The sequence below is a fragment of the Coturnix japonica genome, chromosome 1 (genome assembly GCF_054131305.1).
Source record: "Coturnix japonica strain WE chromosome 1, WE-NBRP24, whole genome shotgun sequence".
Lineage (NCBI taxonomy): Eukaryota > Metazoa > Chordata > Aves > Galliformes > Phasianidae > Coturnix > Coturnix japonica.
This window is the reverse complement of record NC_140663.1, coordinates 113,218,083-113,245,123: the sequence shown is the minus strand read 5'-3', so window position 1 is coordinate 113,245,123 and position 27,041 is coordinate 113,218,083. Positions and strand designations below refer to the sequence as shown.

Sequence of the window (27,041 nt, the reverse complement as noted above, 5' to 3'; positions counted from 1 at the left end):
AGTCTTTGGCATTTGACCAAGCAATTTTCTATTCCAGATTCAGTAAGTAAAGTCATTCTGCATTAGTCTCTGTAGCTCAGTATCCATCAACTGTCTAACCATGCAGGTATAATAATAGTAATAAAACCCACAAAAACCCAGCCGCTGACCACTGAAACTTTTCTTTATGAGGAATTAAATTAATCTTGTTCCATCAGAACAGTTAAAGCTGTTCCAATCCTTTAATCATTTAAAACACAATAATAAACTTGTACCATAGCAAATAAAAAGAGATGCTCTTAGATTGGATCAAATAGTCTGATTCTCAAAAAGGTGGTAGGAGTTAAAACCAATAATAACAGCGTTCAAACATCTGAAAGAAAAAAGCTATTAACTCTTTGAATTAATGTTGTTTTCTTTTCTTAAGGAACAATAATAAAGTCAATAATATTGAACAGAGAACAACATACAAATACAGTGTTCTTCAGAATTCAAGAGCTTTATCTCATTTCTGAATGCATCTTTCTTTTTCTTCTTTGTCCGAATTGCTTAGAGCTGAGATGTTTGGGAAGGATGTCTGACCCAAAAGAGCTCTTAAGTGAATATTATTAACAAAAACTCTGATAACTCTCTAAAACGGGGTGCTCTTAAAGTGTTTAACATGTAGATTCAGATTAACATTTTCTCAGCGAAATCTTACCTAATATTCTGCTTTTTGAAAAGCATTAAGGAGATGTAAAAATGGAATAGCTGCAGGAAGGAAGTATGTGTGTAAACACCTGACCTTTCATTACTACAAGAACAATGCCCTAATCCAAAAAGGAGAATACCAGTGCAGTACAGATTATGAATAGCAGCTGAAATAATTTCTGTTGCTTTTGGTACATGTGGAAATACAGCTAAAGGTAAAAGATTATGGTTAATCTGTCACACAATAAAAATATATTTGAGATTTTGTTGTCAGTTTTTATGTGATCTTTCCTCCTCTTTAGAATCTAATTCTTTTACATTCATATTGATAGAGGCATCATTTCTCTACAGTTTCTAACATCTTCAGCTATCTTTTATTTCATTTTCTTATTTCCAAATCCTGTATGCAACCTGTTTTAGAGCACACAAAGTCTTTGTTGGCTTCTTTGCTAATTTTATGGTATTTGCTGAAGGAAAGACCATGCGTAAAAAGTGCTTTATTTAAAACCTGAGCTGTCAGAGTTTCTGAGGCTGCTGGAACTGATAGACAGTGCTCACACACTGGTCTGGAGCTGTGGAGTAAGTAGCCAGCTTTTCCATTTGGCACAGAAAGACTGATACAGTCTAATGTCAAACCATTACTGTAACAGTTGATCTTTTGCTGCTGATTTTTCCTGACTGTGTGAAACTATTCAGACAGTATTTTTAATCAGCATCCTGGTGTCCGCATCTTAAGCATGCTACTCTGACGCATGCAGTGAAGAGAAGTAGTCCAACATCAATGAAATCAACATTTTGGCTTCCCATGAGACATGAGAGGTCTGTGGCAGTGAAACTAGAGAAAATAAAATTAAATAAAGAGATGATGACTATCACTTCCTAGTGTATTTTGACATAAAGGAGAAATTAAAACTATTAGAAAAGAGAATTTATTTCCTAACCATAAATTTATACTGTGTCTGCTTGAAAGGAAAAAAAAGACTGGAATGAACAAGGCTTCACTGTGTGAATTGTTTGTGTTGGTTTTTTCTCTGAAGAATCACTTTCAATTCCTAGATCGAATTGTTAACCTCTTTTTTGCAGTGCGACAAAGGAATGAAATAGCACCAATTTTCACAGCTTGGAAAGTCACCTCATCGTTTCATTTCCTGAAGTCCTTCACTTATTTTGTCTGTTTCTACTGTTGATGTAGAAATTCAAACACCTGTGTGACCGCATCAGGATTTATAAGCAACTGCTGAAAATTCAATAAAGCACCAGAAAACCCCTCTTTATTTAGTTCAGATCATAGAATCATATAACGGTTTGGGACAGAAGGGGCCTTTAAAATCACGTAGTTCCAAACACCTCCTACTAGACCAGATTGCTCAAAGCCCCATCCAGCCTGACCTTGAGTGCTTCCAGGGAGGGTGCATCCAGAGCCTCTCTGGGCAACCCATTCTGGTGTCTCACCACCCTCACAGTAAAGAATTTCTTTCTAGTCTGTATCTACTCTCTTACAGTTTAAAGCCACTTCCCCTTGTCCTGTGGCTACATGCCCTTGTAAAAAGTACCTCCCCAGCCTTCCTATAGGCCCCCTTCCAGGTTGCTGTCTGCTCGAAGGCTTTTCCAGGCTGAAGAGCCCCATCTCTTTCAGCTCATCTTCATGGTGGAGGTGCTCCAAATCTATGATCATCTTCATGTCCCTCCTCTGGACCTGCTCTGTATGGGAAATGTTAATCACAGCCTGAATCCCTGATTAACCATCTGAGGCAAGTGTCAGGTCAGCTGTGGGAGCACAGGTGAAGGTAATTCAGCTGTGCTCCTGGAAGAGGTGGAGCTTGACTCCACCTCTCCTAGTTTCGTTTAAGGGCTGACCACCACTAAGGTAGTGTTTTTTTCTGGAGATTGCTCCTTTGTGGAGTTCTGGTGACAATCCTTAATGGTTTCCATCTTGACTGAAGGCCTCAGAATTGGTGAGGTTTTCCAATTGGTGAGTTTTTCCTATAGATGATCTCTGGCTATCTATTTACACCTGTTCTTTTACTATTCCAACTGTACATTACTATTCTTGCATTATTCTATCTGTATGTGCTCCAACAGGTCCATGCCCTTCTTTTGTTGGGGGCCCCAGAACTGGACCCAGTACTTCAGCTGGGGTCTCAAGAGAGCAGAGCAGAGAGGCAGAATCGTCTCCCATGACCTGCTGGTCATGCTTCTCTTGATGCAGCCCAAGTTACAGTTGGCCTTGTGGGATACAAGCACACCTTGATAGCTCATGTTGAGTCTTTCATCAGCCAGTACTCCTAAATCCTTCTCAGGGCTGTGCTCAAGCCATTTTCCGCCCAACCTGTCTTTGTGATAGAGAAACATCTGGGATGCATATAGAAAAGCACTCAAGGTGTTCTGGCTTTTTTTTTTTTTCACAGACCACAGGGCGGTCACAGGTAATGGAATTCTGAATCTTGTTGGAGCATACATATGTATTTATAAAAAATTTAGGAAATTAGAAGATTATTTTGATTATATTTAACTTTTTTTTTTTTTAATTAGATTTTATTGTTATATTGTGTGCAAGTGTTGCAATTTCATGATGGCTTTAGTTTTGGAAGATGAGTTTAGGAACTGACAGAATAATTGGACTGGATTTCAAAGTCATTACGAGGTCTCTGGAGGCTGCACCGAAGGATTGGTGTGTGAGCTCATGTCACTCCTTCAAGACATTGTCTTTTGCGTCAGCTTCAGGTTGGATCTTATAAAATGGTTATAATTTATCATTCTGTGTGTTTTGCTCTGCATCCTCACTATTTCAGTACAGTCCAAGTTCCTGGAAGTCCTCAGTAAGTATATTAGTGCAGAGAGTGTGTCACCAAGTTATTCACAGTGGTTTAACACACCTAAATGTCACTGCTGTCTAATGGAAACAACATAATTTGTTGAATGAAGGTGAGATATTTTCAGGAGAGCAGAGCTACTCTATTTATAGACACCACCCTGTTCTGTAAATATCTGGCTTTGAGAGTATTGTTTAGTAGATCCATAACACTATTCCTAAAGGTGTTTCATAAATAGACATCCTGGGGCTGATGTATATTGTTTATTGCACTTTGAGAATTAACTTTTCTTCGGAGCTACTGAGGCTTCAGCAGTTAATAGTAGGAAAACCAACACTGAATTGTTGGTCACTGAAATGTGACCCAGGGGACCAATGTTATTTCACTTTATTTGCCTTTGATCCTTTAGAACTAGTGTGCAGAAAGTCTTAATTAGAAGAGGACAGCTGAGCAATTAATTAATAGGGGAGTAAACTCTATGTTTTTCTCCTTGGGAGTATAATATCTCCATGCAGCGTGAAATGATTTATGCTATGGTAGTGTGGCAGTAACATGCTAACAGCATGACTTGGTGAAAGTTTCATTCCATCAAATACACATATATACCCATCTGTCTCTCCTTTTTTTCAGTGGCAAAATAGGCAAATAATGATCCTGTTGCAGTAGAGTACACCAGAGCTATTAATTCCTAATAAGTTTTCTTCTCCTGTTCAAGTCTTGGTCTTTGTGAGTTACATCTTAAATATTCCAAATAGGAAAATGGCTGTCTAAGGAATGCCCAGTCACTGCAGGGTTTCATAGTGTATGTTGCTGATACTTAGAGTTGCACTCCAGAATTAATTGAAGACTGGAATAAAGAAAGATGAAGTTAGTACTGCCTGTTAAAGGATTACAGGTGGTGTTACTCAATGATTAGATAGCACTGTAATACTGCTGTTGATATTCCAAGTGGTCTTACCAAGGCAGTCTTGTCTAGTGCATGCAGGTATTTACAGCTTGACTTAACAATTTGGTGACTCAGTTATCAAAAAATTATAACCTTACAGTTGAGAATGTTAGCAGCTGGGCAACTGGACAACTCTGGGTACTTGTGGACAGAAGGGTATTTTGGCTGGAGGTGATTATATGTCTTTGTGAACCACTGAAATTCAAGAAGTTCTGCTTCATAGGGTTTTCCTAGCCACTGTGCTAATAAAGGAGGAAACAGTGAATGTGGTGCGTGTGAAAGCCTGGCAGATAGAAAGCCTTAGAGAAAAGGAAGTTGTTGGTTTTTTTTATTCACAAAGCCATTTCTGCAGAGGCATCTGAAATGGTATCCCTGTATGAAAGCCCACCAGTGTGCACAGCCCTGATCTGAAGGGACCACTTCTATCAGATGCAGGGCGTAACTCAGCCTGCAGACACATTCACTTCTTGGCCCCTTATGGAGACTGCCAACCAGGGTTCCAATTAGTGCCAATTGCAGACTGTGGCAATTTTAAAGATTGACTTTCAAACCATGCCAGACCTTTAAAAGAAAGTACATTTATATAAAACACAATTTGCTTTGACAGTAATTTTCTGTATGCTATTATTGAAGTTATTTATGTTAGAATCAGAGTATCTTTTCTCTCAGCTGAGTTTCTACTGCTATTTGATCCTGCAGTGCAGTAATAATCCCGTGCTTATATCTTTTCAACTTTATAGGACAGTATTCATCTCAGGCTTGCGGCTTTTAGGGCTCAGACATTTGAACCAGAATCCAGTAAAATTCCAGATTCTTGTGTGCATTGCTTCTGCCAGTGAATGTCCTTACATATTTAATAACAGACCTAAATTTATAGGATGTTGCAAAACAACAGCTATTTTAATTAAACTGGGGGCTTCTAGAGTTCACAAGTTGATGTTGCTTGGATATCAAGATGATTTTACTGCATTGACAGTGAGGCTAAGTGCAGTTACATTGCCAGGAATGGTGGAAGAAGTAGTAACTGCGAGCTTTCCAAATGTGTGATCCCTCTGTCTTCTGAAAGCAGGAATATTGACATATCCTTCCTATCTCCTCTATTCATATACCCATTCTCCCCTTGCTTGGACTCCACATCTCATCCTTTATGATAACATGCATTATTTCACAAACCTCTTGTTACTCTTTTTGCCTGCTGCGCTTCTGCAGCTCTATGAGATGGAATTGAGTTCCAATGCCATGTGTGGCATATCCTGCCTTGCCTGCACAATGGCAGCAGTGCTCATTCAGGATCTCCAGAGAGACTCTGCGGAGGTCAGTGCAGCCAGCTGGACAGGCACAGACTGAGACCCTCTGCTGCCCTTTGAACAGTTATCGCATCGTGTACTGACAGCCTTTTGAGAAAGTATGTTTTTCTTTCTTCTCCTAGAATTTGTCTGGAAAAAATCATCTGCCTAGGGTTTGAGAAGTCAGATTCTTCAGCTGCTGACAAACTATTCATCTATGGGTACTTACAATCCAGAGGCCAGAAGCAGTCTCCCCACAGTAGCTTGGCTTTTTTTTTTTTTCTTCCTTTTAATGTTAATTCTTAATTGGAAGCTACTGAATCTTAGAAAAATTATCTGTTTGTGTGGTTTAGTGTTGCCTTCAGAAAATGGAGAGAGAAGAGCCCCCATAGCATGATTCTTGCTGGAGGAGTTCTGTTAAGTGGAGATAGATAGGCTGCATGAGTTTTTAGCTTGAATGTTTGTGTTTGTGCAGTGCTGCCTCTCCTGTGACAAAAATAGCCTTGGGAAAGTCATTATCTTCTTAAAGCCCCTCTCCCTCATCTCTCTACATTGTTTCATAGGCTTTACTGAGTACAGAATTTGTTTCCCAGCTTGTAACAGTTCCACTATCCACCAGGCAGGCTAACAACATTCTGTGACCTGGAGGCACACACTGTGGGAAGCTGTGTGATAGGAGACTGAGACAAGTCCACTCTGTCCCACCAAATTCCCTGCCTCTAGCAGTTATCTCCAGCCTTGGAGATAAACCCAGGTAGATCTGGGGTAAACCATTCTTTCCCACAGGAGCCATCGCATGTGTCAGAAATGTGGAGAAGTAAAATTTGAAGCTCCCTCATGTGAAAATAACTGCTGTAAAGGGAATAGGTTTTGTGTAAAAATGTATATACAGCCCAAATCAAAATGATCCTTTAGAAATCATTCTTAATGTACGACAATAGAGTGACTTTATCTTTCTCGTGCAAACTGTTCATTATTACTGCCTTAATCTTCATAATAATGAAAGACATTCAAATGTTGAATGATTTTTCTCTAGCCTAGATACTAGATAGAGCTCTACTTTTCTTGCCTTTGAACATGGCATTTGAGGTAACTTGATATATATTTTTTAGCTAGTTTTTGACTCACTGAGATCCATTTTCGTACTTCAAAAATGCAGTGTGAAACATACCACCAATCATAGCATCTCACTCTGTAACTATGGAATTTGGACCTATCTCATAAGACCCAACATGCAATAGTACAGAACAAATTATATTAAATCGTATAGCTCATATATGTAAATTATATTGTTTGTTATATGTCAGTTTGTAATTTCTTCATCTTCAGGGGTAAAGAAACTTTGTACACCTCTAGTATACAAAACCGTTAAAGTTTATACATTAGTATAGTTTTCCATTCTCCATTCCCATTCCATTTCCATTCTTAAGAGTGAATATCTGTAATATATGTTCTTTGTCTTCACTCATGTACTGTGTCTGCTGCAGGACACATGGAAAAAATGGAGACACTTGTTCCATATAATTCAGATACTGGGAAGCTTCCCTCCTTAGCCCCCCCTCCATCTGTTCCCAGATGCCTTTTTCTATTGCAGCTCGAAGGAAAGCAGAAGAGTAATTTCCAGATGCAAGTATACAGACAAAGTCAATGGCTGGTATTGTAGCAGAATATTAACATCTTGTGTAGTCCGAGACGCCTTATACTTAGTAATACAACTTTAACCTTTATAATGGGCTATAATTTGATTCTCACACCATCTATATTCTCTCATTGTTGCAACCTAAGTAGCTGTAAGGAGTTCCAGAACAGACAAATGTAATCACCATTCAGGGCATTGCAAAGGACAAATAGATGAATCACCAAAATTCCCATTGTAATTTTGAGATTTTAGCCCTGTGTCTGCCATTTGATTTTAACATCAGGAAATGAAAGAAACGTTATACATTTTATTTTACTTTTTTCTGTAGTCAGCTGGTCAGATGGTAGGGCACCCAAAAACTCCAGAAGTGTTATCAAAGCTTGGAAATTCATATGATTGATCTTGAGTTTTGCTTCAAAAGGTGTATGTAGACAAGTCTAAATTTACAGAGAAATAATTAGGTTGTGGTTACATGAGTATAGAAGTTAATTAAATATCTGCAGTATAGATATATCTATTTTCTTTTTCATTAGTCAGATTATTAAAGGAGGAAAAGACAATTCAGAGGGAAAGTAAGACTACAGTTGTTTCTTTAGCCTTTGCCATTATCTTTCTGAAGTGATTTAGAAGAAGTAACTTAAGTGTGGTAATGAAATCACATAAATGTGGTACATCTAAACTATTGATGCATTCTACTGTCAAAAATATATATGCATATACATTTAAGCTATAGAATTTGCAGATCACAGTTTGTGGTCAGTAGTTCCAGTATTTTTCCACTATTTCAATATATACTATATATAGCACAATTGACAGTCTCCACAAAGATTATAATTTAATTATATATGATTTTCTAACAGTAATGGAAGTAGAAAATGATATGAAGTTTTTTCATCGTGTGATGAGAAGGTTTTGGAACAAATGGTTGAGTTGTAACTGATTAAACATGTATTTCTCTTGGAACTATGCTGTGTTATGTATGTAATGTGTTTTATAGAATATGATTTCTCCAATTATGAGAGGGCTATAAATAGCACTCAGCACCTGCTTTGTGTATGTGTAACATGCTTGAGTCTGGATACTCCAAATGGCCTTATTATAACCTCAAATACTGAGTAAGCCCTGGCTCTAGTGTCCTTCCAATGCAAGTGCTTGCCCTATAAGAGTCTTGTGTCCAAAATAAATCTTAATGTGATGACCTTTTGTTTTAAAAATGCTCTTGTTAGTCTTGCCTACTCTGGCACTTGGACAGATTGGATCCAAGAGTAATGAAGAACTGGAAAACATATTCATTAGAAGCTGATTTTCTTTCATAATGGAAACTCTCTAAGGTAACTGGACAGCAGGAGGCGGGCTGGTTGTACTCTTAGATTTCATGAAAAACATAAATTAGATTACATGTAACTGAAGAGGTCACTTGGACATGAAGCACTTATCCCAGGGATGTGGTTTATCCTGTAAGTAACAACTGTGAACTTTTCCATCTATACATATTGCTAGATTAATAGAGCAGAGACAAATTGGACAGAAGCAGATAGAATGGATGGGAATGTGAGTTTCTTGAAATAAATTACATTTCTTATCATGTATTTTCAGAATCTCTAATGTGTGATAGGTGGAATAGAGGGGGGGAAAAAAAAAAGTAGAGGGAAACCTATTGTTAACCAAAACAGAATGGAGATTGCTTTTTAGACTGCAAGCTACAAAATTTTCACGAATAACAATGGAGAATGATAAAGAATAATTGCAGAGATTTCCAAAACTGCTATCAGTAGTTTACAGATCCTAAAAACAGACTGTAAATTCTCACAAATATGAATGTTGTAAATAAAGACTGTTTCATGATTGAATAAATCATTTCTGGAGCTTCAGAGGGTTTTATTAAAATGAAAAATAATTGTGTGAAATTCCTTAAAGTATTTATAATCATATATAAAGGAGAGAAAACAATTCTGCTTTGTGGCATTTAATTTGTACCATATGTAGCTCCTCTTTTTTATAGCATTTGTTTTAAACTAATTTTATTTCTATTGTACTGAGCACAGACGAGCAATGCAAACCTTCAGTTCATCCTTTTGAAAAGTCTACTTACACACTTTTCATGCAGTGATACAAATATCTAATAAGAGGAGAAAAAAATTGAATGTTAACAAATTTTACTTCAGTTTGGTAATATTTGGTCACACCTTGTGTGACTGCTGGCTTAGACAGAAGGTAGAATTTGCCACCTCAGTTGGCTTTCAGAGATCTGCCAGAGTATACACTGACTTTCAGGACTAGTTTTCTGACTGAGCTTGCAGACTCTCCTCTTTGCTCATTGCTTTTTGACTTTTCAAATGGTGTGTCAATGTTGTGAATATGCAGTATGAGGTGACACTACATAAGACCAATACAGCATGATTTATTATAGTTTATACTGCTGAACAGTTCAGGCATGTTAAATCAGTTGTATTTCAGTTAGCCAACCAATAAATCACATAAATAAGCAATTAATTGTGCTCGAAAGTGAAAGCAACAGAAAATCAACTCCATCTGAACAAAACAGCAGCTGAATTTTTCCTAGCTAATATTGTCCTCAAAAGGCCTCTGGCCAACAGGGTAATAAAATATATTGACTCCGATTGACGTCTTTTCCCCATTATTCTGATTTACTCTTTCTTTTCTCTAGTTATCCATGAATTCCAACTACTCGCCAGTTCTTGATAAAATATGCATTTATTTGTCTTTTGTCTGGACCACTTGATCTTACTGAGTTTCATCCCTTTATGCGGTTTATCAGTTTTTGTTTGAGAGCTGCTCATCCATTCTCCATTCACTAGTTTCATCCTAAAGAAGAGCTGTGCCATTTCAAAAAAGACCTTTTGTTATGCAGTCTTGTAAAAACTGAACATTCTAACTGGGATATTCACCAAATACTATTCTTCATCTACTGATTTGAAAGGCCAACTAAAGAATCTGGAGCTACATTTTGCCTTTAGTTTTGTTTTGAAAGCGCTGCTGTCTTCATTAAGTGTACAAGAGCTGGATGACATAAAAAGTGACTTTCATTTGTGAAGTACCCAAAATAAATGTGTAATCTATAGATGATGAATTGATATAGTTAATCAAATATTATTCCATTCTTACTGGAGAAAGCCATTATTAGAGGGTTCAGGTCTCTGTTGGAGCAAAGATTTCACAGTATGAGCTGCAAAATTAAGTCAATTTGATTTGTTATATTGGAGAAAAAATATTTTTTAATATTCTTTGTAATTTGGGCATATTATTAATCACTGTAATTCTCTGATACATGATTGTAATAAACTTATGCCATATTAATGCAGCTTTCTGTATGAGAAAGAAAAGCTGGTTATGTGTAATGCGTAATTGTGTGAATCTTTACTTGATTTTACTTATTTTTTTCTTTTTACAGAAGCTGCAAAGAATCAATCCTCCTTACCGTTGTTCAACCTTACCCTGTAAGTATCTGCAGTGTTTCTGAATGTTTCCTAGCAACATAGCAGTTTTTTCTCTGCCCATATTCTATTTCTTTACCTTATCTAGGCAATAAAAAGAACAAAGGAGATAAGGTCTGTGTCTCCTAAAGGTGATGTTTCAGACTGCATTACTGTATTCCACACTGAAATGATGTAATGCAAGTTGAATAGTAGCAGTATCTTTAAACTTCTGCCAGGAAAATACATAGAATGGGATGCTGAGTACTGCTTCTGTCATCCTCTGAGGTCTGGGATGTGGCCTAAGTCAAGTTCCCACTACTGCACTGCCTCTGTCTCTGTAAAGCAGGAATAACTCGCCCCTCAGAGACAGAATAGGAAGCAGGTAGTGGGCATGGTGGTACAGTGAGACTACTAATTGTACAGTCCAGCTAAATAAAGAACTTAAATTCTTTGAAGCTAGCTAAATTGTACGTAATATGGGGAGAAATTCCTTACTCACTTTTTTATACAGATTGTCTTATCAGCTGACAGGTTTCATCCTTTTCTTTAGCCATCAGATGACAGAAGAGCTCATGATTTGGTGCTGCTGGTTATGTGTATCCCTCAGAAGTGGATTGTAAAGTGCAGTACTGTATGCCTTTGAGGTGCTATGGCTTGTCATTGCAGTGCTGTTGGTGTGAGGACACATCTTTGATTAGTGAATGTAAGGGAAATCGAAACCTGAATGAACCGTGCACTCTTCATTCAGTGGGAGACCTTTACAGCACAGGCAGTCTGTTTCTAGCCTTTAACCTGGAGAAGGTACAACATGACCTTTTATCTTCACAGGTCTTTGGGTCCAAGCCCTGTATGCAGCAAAGCAGAATCTGTTCCACTCATTGCATAGCACCTAAAGCTAATTAATAACTGACCTGCCTCTAGATATTACCAAGCCAGAAATGGCACCAAACCATTGCTTGTGTTTTGTGTCAGCCATGTGGGCTGATGTGTTCACCTTATACATGTAGTTGTGTTGCTCTTTTATGGTAGGTCTGTTGAAGTCCCTCAGTTCTAACTCTGCAGATGAGACACTTACTTTTGGGAATTATGGAAGTTTTATCTCATATAGGCTTAGAGTTTGACTGCCTAAGAATGTCCACAGAGCAGTCCATAGATATGATAGACGGTGCTTATCAGTGCTAGCTTTAATTGATCCTTTTTATCTTAAAGTTGAGATGTTTCAGTGGCATGGGCTTGGTGGGTGAGCAAACCCTGGGCTCCGGAGTCACTTTGAGTGCGGGGCCCGTGCTGAACCTCATACTGCTTCTGTTAATAGTGCCTGAACCTGATAGGTGACATCCACCTTGGCTTTCCTTCCTGAGTATTACCATACTCCATCTGTGTTCTTCCATGGAGGAAGCAGTTGTAATGAGTGTAGCTGGTTCTCTGAAAAGTACATTTTGTCTCACAGTTTGGAAGCAATGTGTCTTCAAAAATTATGGTACTCATATTTTCCACTTTAATTTTTCTCCCTCCCTTTCTCCTTTTACAATTTTGCCCATAAAACTGGAAAGGTGAAATAGAAACTGGACAAAAGAAAAGTGAGAACTTTTAAATAAAGATGGAACCTCTTCCCCATTCTTGTCAGAAAAACATTTCTAGAAGTATTTCAACTAGTTGTCTTTGTATTGGTGAACCTTTCCATTTCTATAATTGTATGAAAAACATCTGCCAAGGTGGATTACAGGAGTGCTACTTCTTAATTGTTTTTATTTGTGCTACTTAGAGTGTGTTTTCATCCTTTTAAATTAACCATTCTTTATGATTGCAGGTGAAGGTAGAAGTAATTTAGATTTATAGTACTGTGTAGCTCACCTGGTAATTTTCAAAGCTTTTGCAAATCATTTTGCTTAAGTACGTTCTGTTTTGTTTCATGCTTAAACTCATTAAAATTTAATTTAACTGTTACCAAGCTAAAGCATTAGAGTTTTCTTGTTCTTTCCATCAATCTAAAAATCTCTCCTGTGTTAATATTACCACTGCTCATAAGAACATGACTGAAACACTTGTAGCAGTTTAAAGTTTTGATTTTTGCAAGTGTAACTCTTGATTATAATTTCTGGGCATTTTATTCTGTAAGTGGACTATCATTTTTATTGATGCCTTATTAAGTTTTAAGTACTGCTCAAAACAAATAACCTGCCTGTTTTGTTATCTCATCAGATTTTATGCCTAGAGATAATTTGATAAGTTGCTCTCATGATTAATCTCTTAAGTTCCTTGGATACAGTCCAGGCCCAGCTAAGCCTGTTGCAATTTTGCTGTGCATAAGCTTTGTTATGGAAAAAAATACAACTTATTCTGTGGGTTTTGCTTTCATTTGAAAGAGATGCTTCTTGTTACAGCATAGTTACATGTCTAAGATAAAATGTTTACAGAAAATTGATAGACAACACTTACTTCTGACTTGTAATGAAGTAGCAGCAAATGATCCCGTTGAGACAGCATTTTTCATGCTGCTTTGCCTTATGAAGTCATTTAATAAGAACAACTACAATATCCAGAATTGTGGTTGCAAAGATGGGTATAAAAAATAAACAGGTCCATCCCAAAGACTTCAAAAGTGAGAAAAAAATCCCAGGGCTGTAGTTTTAGGAAGCATTCAGAAGTCAGATATGAGCGTTGAACAGGGTGATATTTACTACTTGATGATGTAAGGGCCGTGTAGAAATGCTAACTTTTTTTTAATTCTACTCATTATGGCCTTTTTAACAGCCATCTTTTGTACTTTTTCCTCCTCATATCTTCATATGAGCTTTTTTTAGTACAGTCAGTTGTATGCATTGCTTTAATTCTACATTTTCAGAGATCATGGTGTGGTTACTGATAAATGTAACATTACTTTCTTCCTTTTTACAAACATAGGTTTGTACAAGGCCTTTTCCCAGCAACTCTTTCTTGTTTGAACCAGACTCCACTCACGTCAAAACTGTGCTGTACAGCCTTCATCTTTCACCTTTGTGCAAATGCTGGTGAGCGCTGCTGCTCCTGTCCTTTCTTTCAGAAGGCTTCTTCTTTGGCTGTACAGATTTTTATGGAATATGGTTGTGCAAAATATGCAGTCTGTTCATCAGTGAACACTGTGAGAAAATTCTTTGTGAACTTCCATGTAATCTCAGCAAAAAGAAAGCTCTTTTAGCCTGTCCACCCATTCCTCTGTCTAGTTCTTTCTTCAGTCTTTCTCCCTAACAGTTGGTCTCTTCCCTCTTCATTAGGCCTATCTCTTCATCTCCTATCTCTGATGCATTATCATTAGCATTATCTTTCATTTTTAATGCTTAGTTTTGTATGGACCAAAAGTTTCTTTCATTCCCAAAAGTCCTCGTGACAAAGTCAATTCATATCTATGAGAAACAATCATTAATTTAGAATTGTAATCTGACAATGTAATGAGCTGAATTTTGGGGAAGCAGGAACCCAGAAGGCCAGTGGATTGTATTTTATAAATCTCTCCACATTTGAGGTCTGTACATTCCACCAAATCCAAAACAGGTCTGTGATTTCACTTGTGGTTTTGGGGACAATAATTTAATTTAATAATTTAATGTAGATGGAACTTCTTGAATTTTTTGCAGTGCCTGGGTTAAAGTAAGATTTGGCTATTCCTCTGCTGGCATGTAGATTAGATTACCATCTAACAATAGTAAAATATATCTGATGCAAATATAATTTCCCTGGTATATCACATTGTTTAGGAAGAACAAAATAGGAATTTAAGAGAGAACCCAAATCTGACTGGCATTTCAGCATTTCAATTTGTGCTAAGTTTAACAAAGAAATACTCCTGATGATGATCTGTCAGTGCCCTGTGGTGATAACAAATTACTGCATGGTAAAATTTCTCAACATTATTACTTACATGTCTCTACCTGCTCTTCTACAATGCTCTTGTGAGCCAGTGTTGTTTCAGCCTTGCTCACAGCTCTGAATAGTGGGTTTTAGTTTGCCTTTGGGCATTACGTACTGTTCCTCTTAATAAATTTAATACTTCCTCTTACTCACGTTTTCTTTGCTTGCTAAATTTTGTTTCACATAATTGCCTTTAGGGATGGACCAAAAAGTCAACACATTTTTTGCAGTCGTGCAATTATTCCCTATTTCCTAAGAAACATAGTATTTCTTATTAAACTAATAACTAATTATGAGTAACATGCTTAACATTAATTGCATATGTACAGTCTGGCTATTTAAAACTACCTCATTTCTGTCTGATTTGACATTCATTGTCATGAAGAAGGTTTTCCTTTCACCTTTGGGACTATCCCATATTGCTGCCTTGACATCTCCTTCGTGGTAGCTTAGCACTACAATATCCTCTTCTAGGAGCTAAATCCTTTTCCTTGAAGATGAGTCAAAGTTTTGTTCTTGCACCACTGTCATGGTTGTGTAATTCTTGCTATTGGTATTCCACATCATAACATCATGTGGAGCACAGAGAGGAACTACACGTTCCAGAGGACCTCACGGTCAGAGAAGGAAACACCTCACGGAAGTGATGCTGGCTCTCTCTCTCACTGCCTGGCAGTGGGTGTGGGTGTGCTTCCAAGCTGTAGTGCCTTCAGTTCCAAAGTAGGCTTCTCGATCTTCAGAAAATTCTCTCTCTCTTGATTTATTAGCCTCAATTTCAATTTTATAATTCAATTATATAATTCAATTGAATTCAATTTGAATCATAGTGTGTTATCTTGCATTCCGATATCATGGTTAGTAAAATAAGCGGTCCTCCTTAGATCCTTGCTGCTGCACTGTTTCCTTGAGCTCAACTCCCATCTCACTACCCATTTTCATATATAGGTTGATCTAGATAACTCCATGACAAGCACTCTACCAGAAAGAGGTGATTCAAAGGGGCTTTTGTTGCAGATAAAGACCATTTCACCTGGAACGGACTCCCAATTTGTTTACTTGCAAAAGTGGACAAAATACTAGGCAGTCTTATTTTCATTGAAAAGCAGTTTCCCTCAAAATGAAGGGTATTGTTTCAAACAGGTGTCCAAAAATATCCTACGACAAGGCTGCTGTCAAAAATAGAATCTGATTCTGAAAAGTCCATAACATTAGAAAAACAATGCTTTCCAGAAAGCCTCTTCTTATTGTGGTAGTCTCCCATGCTTTGTGACTACTCATCTAATGGGACGCACATATATTGCTCTCCCCGATAAGTTGGGTATAAAAGGGGAGTCTCAGTCTTCACCGTCATTTTCTCTAAGTGGATCTCTAAGCAATGACTCATCTCACTTGTTAGCAGTTTCTCTAAGCAGTGTTGAAATTATGAGCTGATTTTTTGCCGAGTTCTGTGCAAACAAGTAAAGATTATTTAAATTTCTGATAAATTTGAGCTTTTAACAAAACACTGCTTAGGTCACACAGTGTGAAATTCGCCGTTGTTGAAGTATTTTGACTCATTGTTAAAATGCCCCCTCATTTTACTAAAGTCACCCTAATTAAGCTGTTTTTATCTGTGACACTGCAAATACTTTAGTTGCACTGATAAATGTTTTGCAGTATTGTAAACACCTCTTGCTTAAGGTCATTAACTGAGGATAATGGCTTCCATTTGGCTAAAAGACAGAGAGAATATCAGAAACAAATGAAAATGGCACTGTGAGAGTCGTTAATTAATAGCATTCTTTGCCAACACATCCAAAGGCATTAAAATATAATAGAATGGCATATCATTTTGCTAATGTTTTGTTAGACAAGCAAGTTTTGATCATCAAAATCAAATTTTTCATAGGTATTTGCCTCATTTTTTTAGAAGTAGATCCTTTCTTGAAGGGAAAATGTCAAGTGCCAAGTTGATGCAGAGATAGATAGAAACAATGAGACTGTGCAATTAAATGCCTAAGCTGTGATACTACTCAAACCTCTTAAACACCCAATGCCCTTCCAAACAATCATCGCAGCTGGTTGAGTTTTCACTGTACAAAGCAACAAACTTGCACGCTTACTCAGAGGGTCTGGCAAGGGGCCTGAGTTGCAGCCCCTTCACTATATGCAGGAGGAAGTGTCAGCAGAAATGAAAAGGGTGGGAAGCTGTACATTTTGTACCTGGCCACAATATGCTTCTCTGGCTGTGCACTAATGCACATTAAACCCATGACTCAGAGGAGACGCAGGGAACGCAGATGTGATCAAACCTTGCAGTCTTGTTGGGCTCATCAACGGTCAATTTTCAATCCCTGTTTTTTCAGTAATATAAGTGCTTGTGCTCTCTGCAAGTGAAATGTGAGGTTGTAGAAGGAAACAACACCACTTACCAAATTGCCATATTTGCTCCATGGGAATAAGCTTGCCAGAATCTAGAAGAAAATTCAGCAGCCTGCCTGTAAAGAGAAGCCATGCTGGTGACTCACCTGTGATAAGGACAAACAGCTGTAAAAAGGCCCATCCAACAAGACGAGCTAGTGAAAACTACTCCTTTCCCCTTGCCCTTGCAAAGGAAAGCCAGTCAGACAACTCAGATAGCTGTGCTGTTCCATGACAGCAGGAGCAGACGGGATGCAGTCCATTATTGGCTGCCATGTAGAATATCTCCCATGCACACTGCAGGAAGGGATTACTTGAGGAGGAGGGAAATTAGACAAGGCATGCGTATGATTATATTTGTCATGGTATTACTGTAACCTGAGTCTTTCTAGGAATTCATCTCTAGACTACAGTATGTAAGCACTCCAGCATTTCTATGTTTCTTCTTCTTGTTGAAGTGTATTGTTTTTTGTCCCTTATCCTGAGACACTGGCTCTTTTTAACGTTTTTTTTCCTCCTTCTATTATACGATCATAGAATCATAAGGTTGGAAAGGACCTATAAGATCATCTAGTCCAACCGTCCTCCTTTTACCATACCTACAGAAAACACCTAAACCATACCTCCTAGCTTCCTATCCAGACGCTATTACTGTTTCCAATCTTCTGCAATCCTTCTACATTTTTACACTGGTTTTAGAAACTGAGCTTGGTTTGTTATTGGAGTTAAACTTTCTGTATTTACTGGTTAAAGGTGTATATGGATGTAGTTGTTAGAGAAGAGGTAAGAATGAACTATAAAAACAAGTAAGTGTTCATTTTTAATCCCTCTTTCTGTTTTGCACTCCAGCAATTGTCAGGTAGCTGTGCTATTTCTGGGAGATATAAGATGACTGTGATTTTTCTTGGGACAATGAGGCATCTTTCATCCCTTGCTCATCCTGCTTGATGCTGAGCCTATGGTAACAAGGGGCATTGAACTACTCCATCACTCCTGCAGATTAGTCAAGTCAAAAAATTGAGTGATGGTGACAAGACCTTCAGTCTTTACAAGAACTGCTGTGACGCTGCTGTGATAATAGGAAGTTATTCCAGAATCATCACCACTGATCCCTGCCCTAATTTCTCATAAGCAGAAAAACATGAGTTAGTATTTTCTGTATTGAAAACTAATGAGTCCACTTCTCAGAAAAAGGATAAGATTCTGAAAGTCCTGATTCATATCTTGCTAAAACAAATATACCATAATCTGGCCTCAGGGAGCACAGTGATTTTCAACAAGACCAGAAATTGGTCAGATATCCCAGTTGGTCAGATATCCCAAACCCCACTTATCTGGAGAGGATTTTTTTTTTCCAAGGCCTGAACACTTGGATCTCAGGTGATTCAGGTGTAACAGGTAAAAGTCAACAAGTTCACAGAAGAAAATTCGGAAAATGTCTGATCTTTTAATCGATGAGGTGCAGAAGATGTCTGACCTCTGGTAGCAAAGCTGTTTACAAGGTTTGTGTAGGGGATACTTCCAGGAGAAACCTGCATGTGCCTCTTGGCGGTTCTAATCTCTACTTTAAAGTGAGCTTATATAATGAGGTGTCACTGTACTTGTAGAGCTCTCAGACACTTTTCTTTACAGAAGCTGTGTTCATATCTGTGTGTAGTGGATGACAGACTTAAGAAAAAATTCTTAATTTGGAGTTTGAAGGAAAGATGGTGCACTGCTCACTGAACAGCATTCATTCATGCAGCCAAGTTTGCTTTACAGTGATCTACAAGCAATTTGTACATACGCTAAGAGCCCCATACATTTCAGTACATCTGTGACTCCGTGTGTGTATGTGTACGTGTATTATTTCTGGAAGCATTATGGTTTGACTATGTTTCTATTCTTCGGTGAATGGTGTGCAAAGTGTTGCTGTATATGTGGAGTTCCCAGAGTCTGAGAAACAGGAAAAAAATGAAAAATTAATGCTAGGTGTTAACTTGAATTTATGTGATCTGTTTTGTCATCATCTTTTCCTTCCAGTCTCCTAAATCAGCTTTTATTAGTGCTGCAAAAAAGGCAAGATTGAAGTCCAATCCTGTCAAAGTGCGATTCTCAGAAGAAGTAATAATCAATGGCCAGGTATCGGTGAGTATTCAACTATTTCAGCTTAGGAAGGACTGAGCATTTCATCCAAAGGTATGCTTCCAGGCTAGAAATGGAGGGAATTATAAAGCAGGAACAGGAACAGGAGTGATAGGCTTACGAAGGGGAGGGTTTTTCTGTTTTTGAAGTTTCAAGAAGATCTGTTTTTAAAGTCCACTGGGCCTATAATATTGTGAAAATTCCCTTCTTAAAATAAAACTAAAGTGCTAGAGGATTTTGTGATGATAGCACATATATGTCTTTCTTTATACTCTTTAATACATAAAGAAAATCATTAACTCAAGGCAAGTAGCCTGCCAGCAAAACAGATTAACACTACCTTAGGGACCTCTTTGAGATTTGTTTTATCAACCTGAAGTGGTTTTGAGTTGTTTATGAATTGCCACTGTTTATTAGCAATATTATATGTTACTCTTCTTAAATAAGGACAGAGATTAGCATTTAATACCTTGCTATAAAAGAGAATGTAAAACGTTGTTTTTGTAGTTGTTGCTAATGAATCTGCAGTTCCTGTTTTGTAAAGATAATAAAGAGCTCCCTTTATTCAGAGAAACAGGTATATATTTTTCTATTCTACTGAAAATGTTTCAGCATCAGAGGTAGCATTTTTGCTGAGATACAGTGTTTAGGGAAATAAAGTATTCCAAGTCAGACATAAAATGTAAGTGAAAGCTTATATTTTTCCAAGAAAGAGAGCAATAAAGTATGGCTGTAACAAGCATGGCTGGACACTTGCAGGGCTTTGTGGATTCTGCTATAAATTTAACTCAACAAACTCATCTTCAGATACCTTTACATCTGATTGATGTTCTTTGTAGAAAAACATTTTGGTTTCCCTTGTTACGTTTTGTAATATGATTCACTGATTTGCTTGGCAGGAGACAGTTAAGGACAATTCACTTCTTTTCATGCCAAATGTTCTGAAGGTGTATCTTGAAAATGGACAAACCAAATCTTTCCGTTTTGACTGCAGCACTTCAATAAAGGTAGGCTTGATACGCAATGCTAAGAATGCTGCTTAACTGTCTTGCAAGACCTTCAGTAATTGCTTTTTACTTTGTATGCTCAAAGAATAAAATCAATAGTGTCTTCAACTGGAGCCGGATTCACAGCTAAGGAATAATGAGGTTTTGGTCCATTTTTCACCTGCTTAAAATGTGTTGTATTGTCAATGAAGAAAAAGTAGAGTGATTTTTTTAATGTGGCTGGAGTCCAATTAAAATTGCATGGACATGCCACTTTGATATGCTGCCAAATACTAGTAAGATTTGTCAGCAAAAGTCAAGATCTTAAAAGATTAAGATGTTAGTTGCTAATTGAATATCATCTAGACTACCATCCTGTGAACTTGTGATGGGATACAGTAGGATTACGCTGGTAATAAATTGCTTATCTCAGTGTAATGTCATCTAAACTTTCTGTGGCACTTTTCAAATAGAGAAATAAAGTGGTGAAGCCCTGGCATGCAATCCAGGCTACAGGGGAGTGTCTGTGACATTATTTAATGTACCTTCCTAAATCAGAGCCATTGTTGATGTTTGTCAGTGCCATGGAGCAGTATACTAAACAGCAAGACTAGCACTGTTGGGCATGCTGCTGTTCTCTCAAGGATTTTATTTGGGTGAGCTAGTTTTAACCCAGATCAGTTACCAAATCTAGGTCACTGCACAGTAGCATGCACCTTGTGACATTGAGATGGGAGATGTATGGGTGGGAATAAGCAGCAGAGGGTGAGGAGGCGATTTTCAACTGTCATGCTAGCTTTTGCTAGCATTCAGAGATTGTAATGTTACACATATTTGAAGAAAGTCTGGTTTTCTGCACACTGTGATTATGTAGTATGCTTAATCAATTGGAATGGCAAGGAGAGTGATTTAACTGGGTTAAACACAGGGCATTTTACTCCAGTCTTCAGGTGAAAGGGCAAAACAGATATTGAAGTTCTATGCAAGAACGGTCTGCAACTTCTGATTATAGCTCATCTATACACTTAAGGAAGGCATAAATTGAATTCAAGGAATGCCTAAAAACCTCCGTTTTATAACTGTGAGATAAGCAAGTTCTTCAGTTATTTTGAGAATTTGGTTGGGTGAAAAATTAGAAGTCATATTTTATGTAGATACTGACGTCTCCATATCCTTCTAAGGCCTATGAACCCACTTTCCTATGAGCCCCCTTTTTAGTTTTTTATATTATAAGCGTGAAACCAACCAGCCAACCTGTTTCAGGATATTTTGCTTCTTAAGACCAGTCTGGCTCACACGAGTTTTTTGGTTGTTCTGTCATGGCTATATCATGTACTGTAAGATCGTATATCTAACTGGAAGATACCCATGTGGGTTCCATGACCTAGCTGTACTAATCCTGAAGCCTGCTTTGACCTTTAGTCATTATGATTATTTGTAGGAATTGTTTGCTGCTTACAGTTAGCAGCAAACAATGTACTGTAAGTGCCTTATTACCAGCTCATAAACTATGTCTCCTCATGTTACTGTTACACCTCTTGTGTTTAGGCAGTGTTCAGGAGTTTAAGTAGATTTAATGTAGAGGCAATAAATTCCACTTTAGTAAAAACAGTGCAGTATCAACCTCTGTTATTTAGAGCAGTTGCTTGCTATCCATTAATACTGTCTTTTATTCTTTACAGCATACAGAGTTTGCCCCCTCCTCCTACATACATGTTTCATCCTTCCACCAATGTGACGTTGATTTTCAATAAACGCACTGTAATTGATCAGTTAATCTTCCTAACTTATTTTAAAACACTTGGATTATGATTCAGCATGATCTCCAAAGTAAATTCTATCCATCTGGATACTTATGCATATCTAAAAATCTCTTAGATAGAAATACTTTAATCTTTTTACGAGCATAATGTGAAACTATTTTATAAGACAGGTTATTATACATTTCATTTTGCTACTGTATTCATTAAAGCAAAAGATACCTTTCCAGATGAAATAATACTCTAGGTATATTTACAAAGCATTCTGTGAAAGTAAAGTACAGATTGGTCAAATGTTTTTTTGAGGTTTGTTTAGCTGTTCTTTCAGAAACAGTTGTTCTCATACTGATTCCCCTTGGATGTAAGCCAATGTGAAAAAAAAATAATAAAACCTGTTTGGAAATGAGTTTTATACTATGGCTTGAGTTGATCCCTGTATTTAGAGCTGCTGCTTGGCACAGGTATCATCACTGAGTTTTCCATCAGTGTTTTAAACTCAAGTATACTCATTAAACACAAGTATCAATAAGTGGATTTCAAAAGAAAATCAACATGCCCTAAGAGCAAAGAAAGGCTATTTGTTTAATTTTTGCCTTGGACTTATAAATTCTTTTTATATCCTATGGTGGCCCTGTCTCAAAAGTAAGGGAAGAAACCAGACTTGTTCATTCTGGAAAAGTAAAGGCTCCAGAGATACATCATTGCGACCCTTCAGTACTTTAAAGGAGCTTAAAAGCAGGAGAGAGACAGACCTTTTGTATGGTCTGATAGTGATAGGTCAAGGGAGAACGGTTTTAAAAGAAAAGAGAGGAGTTTCAGGATAGATGTTAGGAGGAAATTCTTTACAGAGGGGTTGGTGAGGTTCTGGCACAGCTGCCCAGAGAAACTGTGGTGCCCCATCCCTGTAGGCCCTCAAGGCCAGGTTGGATGGGGCTCTGGACAGCCTGAGCTGGTGGGGGGCAGCCCTGCCCACAGCAGGGGTTGGGGCTGGGTGGGCTTTGAGGTCCCTTCCAACCCAAACCATGCTGTGATTCTATGATTCTGTGATAAGTAAAAAACAGAGTGAGAAGGTCCTCTTTCATTTTCTGATGGGGAGGTTCTATCTACAGAGAGACAAAGAAATATGATTTAAGGGCCATACAAGTATGATCCACATATTAAGCTGCACAGAAAGCTGTTATTTCACTGTACGTATGTTGTGGTTTATTGTTTGTTTATTTGTTTTTGCATACATATCTGTTACTAGAGGTGTTTGAATAAAAAGGCATCATTTTTTCCCCATGGTGAATAGAGGTGTTGACTTCTGTCTCATGGAGAACATGCATGAAATACAACCATCCTCTCCTGTAATCTCTGGGCTTCCGTCCCAAGCTATATATGTGCAGAATGTATGAAGAACTTGAACCCAAGCTTTTCCTAAATTAAATTGTATTTTATAAATCTTTTGTGAATTAGGATGTCATCTTAACACTGCAAGAAAAGCTTTCCATCAAGTGTATTGAACACTTTTCACTGATGCTGGAGCAAAGAGTGGAAGGATCTGGAACAAAACTTCTTTTGCTACATGAACAGGAGACTCTAACTCAGGTTTGTAGAATTGTATGTGAAAGATGTGAAAGACACTTTTTTATCAGTATATTTAACTATTACATAACTTTTAACTATTCAAGTGAGTTAACTGCAAGATTTTTTGTCAAACAGTGGCGGTATTTAGATGTGGTTATAAGAATCAAGTTGCCATGGAATAGTTATTTTTCTGCTACATAGGCATCACATGTCATTGCTTCACTTGGCCATTAAAGTGTACTAAAAAGTTCATCATACATCAAACTTATAGAAAATATTTATCAGTGTCATTCTTTGTGTCATAGGTGACACAGCTAATGAGTATTCTCAATAGCTGGAAAATCTACTGCAATAGTTCTAAGAACCCCAGTCTGCCAAAATTCCTTTAAGTGTATATTTTGGTCTTTGATTCTTGTCTGATTATGCAGATCTGTATCTGGATAGCAGGAAACAATACTCCTTCTGATGAAGCTGTTTGTCATGTTTTGCAGTGATACATTATGTCATTTCTGTGACTCAAAAAATGCTGTTGTGGATTTTTTTCTTAGATCAGGGAGGCAAATGAGGCTGCTGACAGGCCAGTTCTGAGTAGATGTAAAGTTATTTCATGACTCCCAGCAGACAACCCTATTTTCAGCTGCTATTCCTTTTGGCCAGGCTGTTTAGCCTGAAATTCTCCATGCCATTTCTGTGAGCCAGGAGAGTGCTTGCATTTTTAGCTTTTTCACCTAAATTTAAAAAATATATATATAAATGGATATTTTAAAAGAGAAAAACAGTATTTTAATTTAAATGCCAGAATTTCCTCAATCGTATAACTACACTCTGTGCAGTGGTATGAAGGAAGTCAGTTCAGCCACTCATGGTCTTTCTAGTGTGTTCTAATCTAAAAGCATTTAGCTTTGCTATGTTAGCATTCCTTTTCCATGGTACAAGCTACTCAATGAATGCTCAATATCCAGGAGTACTCAGTGCAGGCTCTCATGGCCTAGCTGTCTCTCTTTGAAGTAACTGGTAAAGTTCCCATTGAAATCAGAGGGATCAGAATAAACCAACACAGAGAGCTTTTGAAAGTCCCATCCCAAGGTTTTGTTTATACATCCAGATTACGTCTGGATACTTGGAATGAGGTCAGAGACAATGTGCGATAAACACACATTCTGAACATTGTTAGTGCTATACAGACTGCCGGTTGGAGAATTTTAAAAGTATATTCTTCTCAATTAAAGATGCTGATAGTAAAGTACACTAACTTTCAGACTACATGAGCCTAATTAAATAAACTACATAAACTACATTAATTTATCCTTTGAAGTTCCTGTAAAGTCAGCAATACTCTAATTTGCTATTATAGTGTTGCTGCTGACCAGGGCTCACAATAGTGTTACTGGACTGTTACTCTTTCATCCAGTTATTTATTAGCTCTTTGATGGTGCCCAGTAAATATGTCCAGGTTACTGTATTATATTCTTATTAAGCAGTTGTGCTAACAAAAAGAGTATTTTTGAGCTTCTTAAGTGATGATGGGAGATACCTGTTTTGGTCAGAATTTTAGGGTATGTATCTTAATCCATAACGACTCAAGAAAATTGAAAAGACACCTCTTGCAAATTTTCTATTGGATTAAAGCAGTGGTACTCATGGGTTCTCATTCTCGTGGGAAATTTCAACCACCCATATATCCGCTGGGAAAACAACACAGGTGGACGTAATTAAAGAAGTTAAGATCAGAGGCAGCCTGAGCTGCAATGTCCATGTCCTGGTTGAGTTCATGATCTTGAGGAACACAGGCCTGGCAAAGAGTGAGGTCTGGATCCTGAACTGCAGGAGTGCAAATTTCAGTCAGTTTAAGAAATTGTTGGATGAGATGCACTGGGAAACTCACCTTAGGGACAAAGGAACAGAACAGAGCTGGCAGCACTTTAAGGATGCCTTCCTGAAAGCACAAGAGCGCCCTATCCCCCAGAATGAGAAATCAGGCAAATGAGGCAGAAAACCAGCATGTCTGAGCAAGAACCTTTTGGTTAGGCTGAAGGGAAGAGATGAAAAGCATAAGCTGTGGAAGTGGAGATGGGTGGCCTAGGAAGAATATAGGGTTGCTGACCTGATGTGCATGGATGGCATCAGTAAAGCCAAGGTGAAGATCATGTTGAACTTGGTGAGGGATGTGAAAGACAGCAATAATTCTTTAGATACATTGGGCAGAAGAGTCATGCAAAAGAGACAGTACCCACTCTGATAAACAAAAAGGGAGAGAGCCTCCTCAGACATGAAGAAGGCTGAGGTACTTAACAAGTTCTTTATGTCCCAGGGTTCTGAAGTAATAGGCTTATATATGGCTGCCAAGACTCTCTCCATCATATTTGAAAAATTGTGGCTGTCAGGCAAAGTCCCCAGAAAAAGGAAATGTCACTCTCATTTTTAAGAAAGGGAGAAAGGAAGACCTGGGGAACTGCAGGCTGGTGAGCCTCATGTCTGTGCCTAGGAAGACATGTTAAGGTACATAAGAGATGAGGAAATGACAGCCAGCACGACTTCACCAAGGACAGATAGTGTCTGACCAATCTGGTAGATTTCTATGATGGGATGACAGCATCAGTGGACACGGGAAGAGCAGCTGATGTCATCTACTTGGACTTGTGCAATGCTTTTGACATGATCCCACACCTTATCCTTATCTCTGAATTGGCAAGAAATGGATTTGAAGAGTAGACTATAGAGGGAATAAAGGATTAGGTGGATGGTTGTAGTCAGTGGGCTGTTCCCAATGGTTCATTGTGGTTGCTGTTCACAAGTAGTGTCCCATGGGAGTCCGTCTTAGGACCAATGCTCCTCAACATCTTTATTTTACTTGGGTTTGGTTTTTTCTCTCTTCTCACTCTGACTTTGAATAAATGAATTCCAGTGCTTTGAGAATGAGTCACATTAGGCAGTCATGCCTATGTAAGTTTAAAATTCTTTCCATGAGATTATATATATATCTGATATTCTGATGTGCAATACTTAATGAGCCCATAATAAAGCTCGCTGTTGGGCTGAATTATTTTTTTTGTTACATTTCTCTTAAAGGAGAGTCAGTGCCCATGACTACAGACTATTGCACAACAGGAACTGATACAATATTATGGTTGTTCTGCTCTCCTAGGTGACTCAGAGGCCAAGCTCGCATAAAATGAGATGTCTTTTCAGGATTAGCTTTGTCCCAAAGGATCCCATTGATCTTTTAAGAAGAGATCCAGTTGCTTTTGAATATCTTTATGTACAGGTAAGTGAAAGCATGGGCATTGTTAACAAAAAGAATTAAAAAGATGACTGTACTCAGTGTATACATATATATATATATCTTCATGTACGAAAGTGAGGTGGCCTGGGTTATGTTTTTGCTGCATAAAGCCAATACACTTGGGGAATGTACAAATCTTTATCATCTGCAAAGTTCCTTTCCTTCCTAAGTCCTGCTGAATAGAGATGCTTTGATGTCTTTCTGAAATATATTAGGCTTTTGAAATGAGCAAAGCCAAAGTAAT

General features: G+C 37.8%; 1 protein-coding gene and 1 long non-coding RNA gene across 12 annotated transcripts in view; one reads left to right on the top strand and one right to left on the bottom strand.

Annotated features, from left to right (window-relative positions):
* FRMPD4 (FERM and PDZ domain containing 4) overlaps positions 1-27,041 on the top strand; it is a 325,110-nt gene that overhangs the window by 283,557 nt on the left and 14,512 nt on the right. For all 11 annotated transcript variants that reach the window (XR_014940584.1, XR_014940585.1, XM_085531752.1 and 8 more), the window contains exons 5-9: positions 10,766-10,811; positions 19,101-19,205; positions 20,102-20,209; positions 23,404-23,535; positions 26,660-26,779. Coding sequence is in view for 9 of the 11 variants with exons in the window: in XM_085531752.1 (XP_085387878.1) it covers positions 10,766-10,811; positions 19,101-19,205; positions 20,102-20,209; positions 23,404-23,535; positions 26,660-26,779 (511 nt within the window). In the remaining 2 variants the exon portion in view is untranslated. The remainder of the gene's footprint in view (positions 1-10,765; positions 10,812-19,100; positions 19,206-20,101; positions 20,210-23,403; positions 23,536-26,659; positions 26,780-27,041) is intronic.
* Positions 17,074-27,041, bottom strand: part of LOC146762654 (uncharacterized) — a 30,963-nt gene continuing 20,995 nt past the window's right edge. Inside the window, exon 3 of the long non-coding RNA XR_014940635.1 lies at positions 17,074-17,155. This is a non-coding gene — a long non-coding RNA (uncharacterized LOC146762654). The remainder of the gene's footprint in view (positions 17,156-27,041) is intronic.